Source organism: Mytilus edulis, chromosome 3 (assembly GCF_963676685.1).
Source record: "Mytilus edulis chromosome 3, xbMytEdul2.2, whole genome shotgun sequence".
In the NCBI taxonomy this organism is placed as follows: domain Eukaryota; kingdom Metazoa; phylum Mollusca; class Bivalvia; order Mytilida; family Mytilidae; genus Mytilus; species Mytilus edulis.
The window spans coordinates 13,889,296-13,901,987 of record NC_092346.1 but is presented as its reverse complement, the minus strand read 5'-3'; the positions used below and the strand labels follow the sequence as shown (position 1 = coordinate 13,901,987).

The window sequence follows — 12,692 nt, the reverse complement described above, 5'->3', positions numbered from 1 at the left end:
GACACCAACGCAGTTCCTTTTCCAGCAAACGTGTTATCTTTTAATGCCTAGTGCATTTGAAAGGTCATCGATTGATATATATCTTATACCTTTTCCCTTCCAAATGCAAACCAAAGTTTGTCTGCCCCTATGTCACGGAATAGCGAAACAGCAATGACATCAGTATCTGTTTGAGTCATGACTCATTTAAGTCTGTGTTTCATCGCATCAGACACATCGATCTTGATTCTAGTGTCAGCCTCTTCGTGTAAACATGGTGCTAAACTTGAAACATCATCAAGTGTTGGATAACACTGAACATCCTGAGCATTTGTTGCTTCAACTACCTTGTACTCAAAATTGTATTGAGCAAGCTGCTGTGAATGAAAACTTAAAAGTTCTTTCTCACTGTTGTCATCTCTCAGAAAACTTTGCCAATTTTGAGGATGTTTTTAATCCTGGATTCGTCTGTGTATTCCCTTTCCCCTAAATGTTGCTCTTGCTTCTTTTATCAGCTTTCAAAATACCAGTATTGCCTATGTTCACATCCGACACTACATCCACTGTTTTTATAGTTTCAAGGTGTTTCCTAACAAGTATGATGATTGGGTATTATGTCCTTACCATAATAAAATACCTTGAAACTGTAACAGGAGTGGATGAAGTCTTTGATGAGTATGGTAGTTGTAGCAACAAATGCTCAGGATATTCTATCTTATCCACCACGTGATGTATTTTAAGTGTAGCACCATGTTCACATAAAGAGACTGACACTTCAATCATGGTGCATGTGTCTGATGCAGTGAAACACGAACTTAAACGAGTCATGATTTACAGTCACTGATGATGCTGTCAATACTTTTTCGCTATTCCGTGACATAGGGGCAGACAAACTATGGATTGTGTTTGGGGAGGCAAAAATCTTTGGATTAATATCTATCAATGGCCTTTCAAATACACTAGGCAATGAGTGATCACACACACTTACTTCTGACCCATACCTTTACCGGTTGTGATACGGTTCTCACTTTGCTTTAAAAGGAAAAAAAGACTGTGAGGGAGACATTGATGGTATTTGAAGATGTGACTTTAACATAAAGAATGATGATTGATCAGCCTTAATCACCGGGGTTTTACTGTAAGATCGCACAATTGTATCAAATGGAGCTAACATGATTAACGAAGCAAGAAAGTCAATTTTTGCACAAAAAAGAAAGCTCATTATAAGTGAGGCTATTCCCACGATTTGGCCTAGTCTTTTCAAGCATGTAAAACGTGCAATATACTTATGCAGGTGTTTAGAAAGACGAGCTTGGGATTGACTCTTATGCTACCTAGTCTAGTCATTAATGGATCGCGAAGGGACAAAGAGGGTCCCTTAAAAAAAACTCTTTCTGAGACCTCATAATTTTTTCAGAAGCTTGTACATTATGGATGTAAGAAAGGATACCGCGGTTATTTTTAATGTGGAAAACCGGGTATTCCGTGCACTGTGATGTGTGCATGTGGTGGTGACTGTGGATAAACATGTATTATTGGCCAAATAGTAGTAATTTTAAATATTTTTTAATACTATAGTGATTTTGTTTTGTTTTAATCAATCTATCCAAAACTCTTCATCGAAGAAATAGATTGAGGACTCATCTTTGAAATTTACGTCATATTTTTACCGGAAGTGTCAACTTTATATCTAAACATTTACAACATGCTAGAATAAGTGGTTTTGGGGATAACTTTAAGCCAAAAGTTGAATGACCAGCACAAAATAACATCATTTTCTTTACATTTTGAAAAAAGTTGAAATTTGAATAAAAAAAGGATATTTATATGTCCCTCATTTTGGTTATTACCGGAAGTAAGGGTTTTTAAGACATATGTCTTATACATTCTAGCCATCAGAAGCACCAAAGAAAGGTTCCTATACAATGTAATGATAGTAGCAATACGTTAAAACACATTTCAATTACCCTCCCTAAAAAATAAGCTTATTTAAGTACAATGTCCGCCATGTTGGATTTTAAACGGAAGTGGGGTTTCTGAAGACACCTTATCTATTTAATTTATCCAAAAGTAGTAAAAAACAAAGGTTTGTACCAAATATCATGATAGTAGCATGATAATAACACATTTGTACACGCTAGCCTTCAATATCGGGCTGATTTAAGTATGACGTCAGCCATTTTGGATTTTACCGGAAGTGAGACATTTTTTTCAAATGCCTCCCTATCTGAAATAAAAGAGTAATAGTTGAGAAAGGTCTATGCCAAATTTCATGCTTGTAACAGGATGTGCACAATTTTTCACAAATCCGCCGGACTAATATAGAAAAACCTCAAAAATGAGAAGAAGGCCTGTGGATGCAAAGTGTTATCTTGAAAACTGAATATCTGATCTTATTCTTGGCTGGTTATGTTTTTTCAGTATGAAGATGTTGATGTAATATTTTTCAGTATGAAGATGTAGATGTTATATTTTTCAGTATGAAGATGTAGATGTTGGCCCTATCAAGACCATTACAATAGGCCATGATAACTCTGGACCGGGGGCAGGATGGTATCTACAAGACGTGAGTTATACTTTATATCATAAAACAGTGAGACACAAAAGGACTTTAACAGAGGTCAAAGTTAGAGAGACTGTTTACATATTTTCTGCATCTCCATTTTAACAACTAGTAATGTCATTTTTAAATTGCGAATTAAGGGGAATGTTTATTTCTTGGTGATCTTAACAAGTATTTGAGTACACAAGGGTTGCTATGTAGTGTTAGGTATCAAATACCATACAAATGGATACTCCATGTAATAACTATATATGTTACAGTGAATTTGTAAAATTAGGGATTATGTATAATCATTGTTTACTTATATATATGATTACTAAAATGTTCATGAATGATGTAAAATCACTAAAAAAAATGTCAGTGATTATGCTTAATAATGTATGTTCAATAAAAAACAAAAAATAAATTGTTTGAGACAAATCAGGGTAACATACAGGGTCAGAAATCCCTTGAATTGCAAAAGTAGCGTGACAGGGTATGTTGACATGCATGGTAATAAAATTGAGAATGGAAATAGGGAAAGTGTCAAATAGACAACAACCTGACCATAGAACAGACAACTGCATAAGGTCACCAATAGGTCTTCAATGCAGTGAGAAACTCCCGCACCCAGAGGCGTCCTTCAGCTGGCCCCTAAAAATAATATATACTAGTTCAGTGATAATGAACGCCATACTAAACTCCAAATTACAACACAAGAAACTAAAATTAAAAATAATACAAGACTCGCAAAGGCCAGATAGCATGTTTGGCTATGCATGCATTAATGGGCATGTAAGATCACGTCAATGGAACAACAATCATAAAAAGCATTTACGGTATAACAATAATACATTTTCAGCTATAGAAATTCTGTTTTTTAAACTATTTTGGTCATGTTAACATGCTACAAATGTAATACTTCTGAACTGTTGAGAGAAACATAACAGAATATCAAATTACTTTTGGAAATATTTTAATGATTGGAAATATTATATTTTACAGGTAAAGATAAAACGATACCTACAGAGGAAAGAGATTGTTGAATATCTCAAGAAAACAAAGAAAGAAGCAGCAAAAATGAAGCATACAAAACGAAAAGGTGGTAAAGATGAAGTGGATGAACTTGAAGATAGGATGCAAAAACTGAAGAAAAAAGGTTCTAAATATGATGATCTTTCTGACAATGAAGATCTGAAAGGAAGAAAAGGCAGAAGAACGTCAAAATCTCGTTCAAAATATGATGACGACCTTTCTGACAATGAAGATCTGAAAGGGAGAAAAGGCAGAAGAACATCAAAATCTCGTTCAAAATATGACGATGATAGTTCGGATGAAGAGGAAGAACTCAGAGGTAGGAAAGGAAGGAAGGAAAAGAACAATAAAAAAGCACAGAAAAAGAAAAGAGGAAAAAGAGATTCTTCTAGTAGTAGCGATTCCAGTGAAAGTGAGGAAGAATATAAATCAAAATCAAAAGACAAGAAAAATCAACGTAGAATGTCGGATAATATTGAACTTAAAGTTCCTCTGTACGAGGAATACATTTTCCCCTGTAATGAATGGTTTGCAAAAGATGAGGGGGATGGGTTATTTGTTAGAGAACTCAAGGTTAAAGAAAGGACAATGTACTACAAAAATTGATATATTTCTACGCAAATTAAAATTTACTCATCTTGTAATTTGGTATCTTACATTTTAAAATTATTTTCATATTTTACTCTGAAGATATGTCACACAAACTATCAGTAAACATCTGATTGCTTCAAATTTAGCTGAAAAATAAAATGTGAAAGAATGAAAACAAAATTATCTTTGTATCATTCTTAAAGGTGATAAAAAACTAAAAAGATAAGTGCTTATTTATATTTGCCAAAAAATTATGTCAGAACCTAACAAAGGGTAATAATGTTACAAATGCATGGCATTTAAATTATTTTAATTACTAGTGTATTCATTGTTTAAGACTATAGTGTAGTGTCTTAATTTAATGAATGTGTAGAGTTGTTAAATGGAACCATACACATGTACAATTAAATCAGAGGTTACTGCATGTATTTATTAATGTGATTTTTGAAAAATGGACAGAATTGGAGAATAATTATTGCGATTTCAGGAAAAAAGCTGAATATACAAATATCTAATCTATCAGATATTAGAATGCACGTTCTTATTATAGTGATACTCACCCAGTTGCATTATTCTCGTTATTAGAAAACTTTGAATATTTTTTAACTTTACAGTATCCACTAATTAATTTAGTTTCAATTTTATTTTATATTTAGAATTATCTTTAAAAAAAAAATTTTAAGTGTAAAATTAATCTTACGATAAAAATATTTAGTAAAATTGTTAAGGAATATTTTAGATTTACTATAAATTTTACACTTCAATTTTTTTGTGATAAGGCCTACAGGTATTCAAACTAATTGCTTAGGTGGAACTGAAGAAATAAATCATTGAGGAATATAAAAAGCGATTGGAAAGTTTAGAAAATATATGTTTGTCTAATTTCGATTTTAGAATCATGTGAAAGTAGGAATTTTATTGAGAGTAGAATGTATTGTATAGTTTTAGAATTAAATGTTAATCAGTTCATAAGATTTAGTCATATAAAATATCCTGTCTACCATTTGGTCTTTTTAAGTTTTAGGAAGGGCTATTCCATTTAGATGAAATGGGAGGGTAGAAAGGGAAAGGCTATTCCATTAAAAGAAATGGTAGGGAAGAAAGGGAAAGGCTATTCCAGTAAAATAAAATCAGAGGGTAGAAATGGAAGTTCTATTTTGAACGTGTCCTTTGTCCTATGCAAAATTACTAAATGAAAGTATGTTGGAATTTGGAAAACCCTACCTACCCTGCAAATCTGTTATAATGGAATAGCTGGCTGAAAATCTGGTTCAATGTACAGGTTACAACAAGGTTAGGATGTTCGAGATGGACAAGTCTAGTGTTTCAGTTGTTCTCAATCTGATACTAATACAAATCCAAATCATGTGTCCATGCAAGCTTCACTTATAAGTATCTGACGATATTTTGATCTATTTTCTGTTTTTAAGACCTTTAGAGATTCTCTGGAATTGTCATAATGATACACACTTTCAAAATTTTGAAGACAGGAATTTCATTGGTTGACATATTAATTACCAGAACAGAAAGTAGATAGGAGTGTTGTCAGATCCATGTAATTAAGCATAGTGTGGACACATGGTTTGTATTATACTCAGATTGAGTTGTGCTTTGACAATTTTTATTATGCTCAATTGTTATTAGTTAGTTTTATTGTTCTGTTGCAATATTTTATGTTTTAAAAAAGTCTATTTCTTTTATATTTTATAATTTGTTTCTATTGTGATATATATTTGTTTTACTTTTTCCTGATCTTTACATGCATAGTTTTTCATAAAACAACATTTTCTGCCCGGGAAGGTCTGTATTCTCCACTAATAAGATCAGGCTGTCATGCTTTAAGGGAGTTCGCTTCTCATTAACTTTTCAAAACACTATAGTTTATATAGATAAGGGAGTAATAAAGGAATCCAAAAATAAAAAAAAATATATAGGTCACCGTGCTTGTTTTCAAGATATTAGCCATTGAAATTTTGGCGGGAAAATATTCTCTCTTGACTTTTCATAGCTTTATCATTGACAAGTTTAAGTTCTCAAAAACTGTTAAAAAGTAATTAAAATTTTATAAGACTTTTACAGATGGCTTATCATTATACATGTAAAAGATTTATAAAAAGAAAAATGGGTCACAGGGCAAATTTTTTCAAGACATTCAAATGGATAAAACCAGAGGATTCCAAAAATCTGACAAAAAATCTAAAACATGACAAGCCAGCTTCCTTAAACAAGTGGCAGTAAACTTCAACAATCATTCTTATTTTTAATAAGATCATACATTTGTTATGCTTAAGAAGTTTTCATATCAATATTTTAAACATCTTTGCAAGCTCCATAATGGTGATTTTAACTTTAAAGCTAATGCAATTACAGGTACTGTTATGTTATATTTTTATTATTGTACCTTTGATGAACAAAAGAGGTATCTTTACATCATATACTCCAAAATTAAATTTCTGAAGGAGTTTATATTGAAATAAAGTAGGTTGTAAATAATTTGACCTTGATTGCCTTTCTGTACATTAAAAAAAATAATTGTAATGTTTCCTATTTAAGTTGTTATACGGTTCATGATAAACAATTGCACATTAATGTAAGCAAATTTAGAAACTTGTCAAAATTATAAAAAAAAATGCTTATTGAGTGGTGCTCCTTTATAGGTCATGGAATGGGGATAACATCAGCTGGATAACATACAACTTCATTTTGTCTGTCTTTACATATGTATATAATCTCAGACTCTCAGTTAGAATACCTCCAAGGTATTATACTGTATTATCTCTGTCCTTCTATTGAAGATTTTAGTGCATATTCATAAGATTTTTTTTTATATAGATCCTCTGAAATGGCCATGTATCAAATTTTTGGTAGCACTTGTCATTGGAAATACAAATTAGAGCTTCTAAATCATTATCATAGATCAATCAAAAATAAGATATTGGGAAACCTATTCTCTAATATAAGAATAAAAGAGAATGCAGGATGAACAGCAGTAAGACATCAACCCAACAACAACAAAGAGTCTGCTTATGTTTGTATCAAAAGGATAAAAGAAGCCCATAGAATAACTGAAACGCATGTTTTTTTTATGATACAAAGATTTGTGCATTACTAATCAGCTGTTTCCCCCCCCCCCCCCCCCCATATTTTATCCATTTATTGCAAACAAATGTATGATATTGTCAAAGACTGATATTTATTAGATAAACCCATTTGGGTTTTTTATACTTTCAAACTTTCAAAGATGTTTATGAAAATTGTCCATATAATAATGACGATAATTATAGTAAAAACTCTTTATAGAGAAAAATCAATATTCATAATCGATGTTACAATACCCCCTTCTTTACCAGTGGGTCTGTTCTGTATTATGATGTTTTACTTTGTGTTCTTGTTATTCAAGGTGAATTGATTTGAAAATTTATGTAATTTTACTAACATGGATGAAGGGGAACTTTTTTTGTTTTACATATACAAAATGATATTTATTCAGTCACTGGTTTTAATAGTTACATTATGTCAGAATCTAATTGGAAAATCCTGAATCTTTTAAATGGTGAACCATAATTTTGGTAGGGGACTTGTAAAAATCACCCATATTAATTCTAGTCACCATGTTAGGGCCATCAGTTTTTAAAAATCCTCTTCAAATTTTGATGCATGTTTCTACTAACCTGAACAACAGAAAATTTCAATAACCATTAAATTCTGGACCATTTTTTTCCCAAATATGAACTTGAAAAAATAACCCATATTCATTATGTAAAGGGATTCAAAACTTTTTGAAGTTTTTTGAAGTTTTTACAAGAGCAAAAACATGTTACATAAAATCAACCACATATAAAATTAATTTTTAAGATTTACAGAACTCAAATGGACTGTAGGGTTATTGCAAAAATATCATTTAATTACAATGTTAATAAAAGTCAAGTCCAACTATGACAAGTGGGATCCCAGAAATATGTTTTCTTTTTGAATTTGTGGCAGGAATTTCCAATTTGATTTTGTTTGACATGGATTGAGTCTTTAGCATTGATCAGTTTACATGAAGTCTTTAGTTTTCTATTGAATTGTACTATGACTAATTCTGGTTTATAGGCTAGGTAGTTAACACACTTTAGAATGCCAAAGGAGAAGGTACCGTAATCGGTTATCTTTTTAAAATAAGATGTATTTATTTGACATTCGTAATATTTTGAAAGATTTTATAAATGATTACAAATTGAAATTCCTCAAGATCAGATAATGTTTTTCATTGTATATTTCTGTTGCACATTATTTTGGAAATTTTGTAGGGGTGTAATTTTAGTATTAACAAAGACAGTTTTCATAAATTTATGCAAGTTAAAAAAAAATGTTCAATTTTATAAAAAGAAGTCTAAGATATGGATTTGAAATATTCAGACAATAACTCATTTATGAAATATTAATTTAGTTTAAATCTTTTGCTAACACCTAGAACCTAAAAGAGTGTCAAAAGATACCACAGGGACCCATCTTCACCAGAAGAAGTTTTAATAAGATAGTTTTAAAAAAAATCATGAAAAGCTACCCTATATTTTTATTTTAATGTATAAAAGTACAGGATTTTTTTCTCTCTAAGAAAACAGCTTGGCTTTCAAAATGAAAAATATAAAACTTTAATTTTGAATTCATATGTAATTTAAGATGATGTAACTTCAGTAGCTAGTATGTGTTTATTGTACCTTCTTCTCAAATTAGCTGTCCCAAATTTGATATTATAATCAGGTAACTAGGTGATTGGTCTTTACTCTGTAAGCCAAAATAACTGTGATATTTGTCTCAATAAAAATAATTTTAGAATATCTAAAGCTTTATTTTCTTATATGCATGTACATGGAAATTATTTAGAAAAATGTGTGAGTCTTCCATAAAGACATGTATCCTAGTATTCCTTCTAGAATTTTGATGTTCATAACTTCATATACCAAAATGGATCTATTTAAGGATATGTATGTAGAAATTTCATAGTTAATGGTTTTGTATGGAAAAACACAAATTCCCAAATCACAGAGACTAAAAAATGAATTTAAACTAAAAAAGAGGGGACAGATCTCAAGGTTAACATATTGCTGATTGAATTCATTCAAAACAGGTGAATATTAGTTGATTTTAAGGTGGTACCTAACACTACAGGGAGATAATTCTGTAAAATCAGCTAAACGTTTTAATTACGTTGTGTTGTTAAGGGAATATTAAGCTTCTAAATGATCAAAATTAGTGTTTGTCAATCTGCTATATGACCAGTGTAATTTTTCTGATAAAATGGTTGGTTCAAATTTTTTGAAATTTTTATATTTTTGTCAAAGGGTGTGTGAATACTATGTCAAAATTTTATGAAAATTAAAGAGCCAAATTAACTTTAGTGAAGGTGTTGGATACCACCTTAAGGTAAATTTAAGAAAAATTTAACCGATAATTATGTACTTTCTATACAGATGTTCACCTATTTTGAAAACATTCAATCGGTAGAACAAAATAAATAAATGATTTTTTTTTTCATTTTCATTTATAGTCAACAAGAAAAAGTACACTACATGTATACACAAATAAAACATCAATCTAATGACACCAAACACATTATATGGTCTTCAAAATATACAAATCTTTACAATGTTCAAAGTTCTAAATTGTGCTCCCTCGAAAAAATTGTTGATAAATTTCAGACTGATTATTCAAGATCTGCCATCTATACCAAACTAGAAAATATGGTTAAGAGCCATCACTGAGGAACTAGCAGGATGTAAAAGAGAGTTGAAAGATACCAGAGGGACAAACTCATAAGTAGAAAAACATAAAAAGACGAGCAACAGTACTTAAAATATCAGATAGAAAACTAAAGTCTAAGCAACAGGAACCCAATCAAAAACTTTGGGGGAGGGGTCTCAGTTGCTCCAGAAGGTTAAGCTGAACCTGCTCCACTTGCGTCACCTGTGGTGCTGCTCATTTTGTATCGAATTATTAATTTAAATGTCTCTGGTAGGTATCTTCCATCTGTCATTTAAATAGGTAAACCGTGTTGAATGTAGGGTTATTCTATGTACAATATAAATGCATAGGGATATCTAACTTAATTTTTTACCATGATTATCCTCTTAATGTTTTCTTCATTTTCATGATTCAGTGGTTATATAGTTAAGTTTTTGTGTTTTGGTCTGTTTTTCTTATACTATATGCAATAGGTCTACTATATTTGGTGTATGGAATGATTGTAAGGTGTACATGTGTAGCTGACCGGTGTCATCTGACCTTGACCTAATTTTCATGGTTCAGTGGTCAAAGTTAAGTTTTTAGTTTTGGTCTATTTTTCGAAAACTATATGCAATAGGTCAACTATATTTGGTGCACGGAAATCTTTTATGATCTATATGTCAATCACCCAGGTATTATTTGACCTTGACCTCATTTTCAAGGTTCATTGCTTAGTGTTAAGTATTTGTGTTTTAGTCGGTTTTTCTTAATTTATAAGCAATAGGTCAACTACTGTAAACCAACTTATTTTCGCAGATACTTTATTTCGCGGTTTACCCTTTCTTGACCACTTCGCGGCTATTTAATTTCGCGATTATCTGATTTACTTGATGAAGTTTATTAAGGAAAGATCAAAGATTGACATATTCGCATTATTTTTCTACTCGCGAAAGTCGCGAAAATAAGTTGGTTTGCAGTATATTTGTTGTATGGAAGAATTGTTAGCTGTACATGTCTGCCTGGCATGGTTCATCTGACCTTGACCTCATTTTCATGGTTCATTGGACAATGGTTAGTTTTCTTGGTTAATGTTTAGTTTATGTGACAGTTGTAATAAAGCTTTATATTTAGGACTATCAACATTATATCAATGATTAGTAAAGGTGATACATTTCAGTGTGTACACTCTTGTTCTTCTACAACATGTTTTCTAGAAATGAATAATCCTGAAAAGTGTATCTCAACTACAACAGATTATAATGTTAAGAGCTGAACTTCTTTTTGTACATATGCAAAGGAGTGATTAAGTTGAAATATTTTTATATTATGACTTTCAGTAGTTTGTTTTATATGTGTCTCACATTCTGGCAGTGGTTCAAAAAATCATCTCATATTTCATAATAATTCCAAAGGGTTTGAGAGTGGAAAAAAGGAGTAGGTCCGGTAAGACCCCTTTTTGGCCCCAAAATATAGTAGTTTTACAAAATTGTTAAAATGTAAACTTTTAAATATATATTGGACAGAAGAATGCTTCTGCTACATAAATATTGGTTGTTTTTGGCAATACAATGCACATACATCGAGTACTAGCACCATTAAGTCACGCTAAATTACTGAAATCTTCACAATTCTATCATTTTAGAATGGTTTTCGTGTAAAACGAAAGTGGCCGCATTCGTGTTCATCCTTAATATTGAAATGTAAGTTGTATTTTATGATAATACATAACATATATAAAGATTTTGGATGAACACGGATGCGGCCACTTTCATTTTTGACAAAAACTATCTAAAAAGTGACATTTTTCGACATATTTGGTAGATTTTCATATTTGAGCTTAAATCGGATCGTTTTCAATGACTAAATCAGTTAAAATCTTTCACATAAACTAATTGAATCAAATGAAATAGACACTTAAGTGTTTAAAAAGAGGTCAAATTCATTCGTTAGATGAACTTGAAATTTGAGGCCAAAATTGATCCTTACCGGACCTACTCCTTTGTGACTTTCTGACCCACTCACTTAAATACAGATTACTCAATTAAAGGCTTTCCACAGATTAATCAGTGGGCTCTTCTGTTATTTAAAAAAACAAAATTTAAACAAGAATGTGTCCATAGTTCATATTTTCTATGTTCAGTGGACCATGAAATTGGGGTCAAAAATATAATGTGGCGTTGAAATTAGAAATATCATATCATAGGGAACATGTGTACTAAGTTTCAAATCGATTTGACTTCAACTTCATCAAAAACCACTTTGACCAAAAACTTAAACCTGAAGTTGGACGAACAGAAGAACAGACAATTAAACGGACGAACAGACTAGAAAACATAATGGCAGTTAATGGGGCATAAAAATAATCCTAACGACTTCTATGAGTGCAAGACATCTGTAAAAGAATTGTTATAAATACAACAAACAGATTAATTTTAATTGCATGATGACAATTAACATTATAAGGACACGAAACAAATTATATGTATCTTTTCAATTTTTTATTTTAAGACATATTAGATTCAAAACTGACAAATTTTTAATTGTTCTATCCATAATAACACAATTCAGACAAATGATCAATATGACAAACAATGTATTATTGCTATTTTTACAAAATTTTCCTTTGATCTTACTGACTGACAATTTCCTTTCTCAGCACAGTAGTGATAAAAAATTATCACTAGAAACTAAGAGTGCACATGACGTTGTCCATGAAATTAACAACGTCATAGGTAAAATAGCAATAAACAGATAAGCATTGTTCATCTCACCTAGATTGCTTTTCTCACTTTCGCCCTATCAGCTCAAATGAGAAAATCAATCTCGTTGAGATGAC

At 31.1% G+C, this 12,692-nt stretch overlaps 1 protein-coding gene across 2 annotated transcripts in view; it reads left to right on the top strand.

Annotated features, from left to right (window-relative positions):
* Positions 1-8,970, top strand: part of LOC139515848 (uncharacterized) — a 43,326-nt gene extending 34,356 nt beyond the window's left edge. For both annotated transcript variants that reach the window (XM_071305578.1, XM_071305576.1), the window contains 2 exons: positions 2,459-2,545; positions 3,527-8,970. In XM_071305578.1, coding sequence (XP_071161679.1) covers positions 2,459-2,545; positions 3,527-4,162 — 723 coding nt within the window. In that variant the 3' untranslated portion in view covers positions 4,163-8,970. The remainder of the gene's footprint in view (positions 1-2,458; positions 2,546-3,526) is intronic.
* The last annotated feature ends 3,722 nt before the right edge of the window (positions 8,971-12,692 follow it).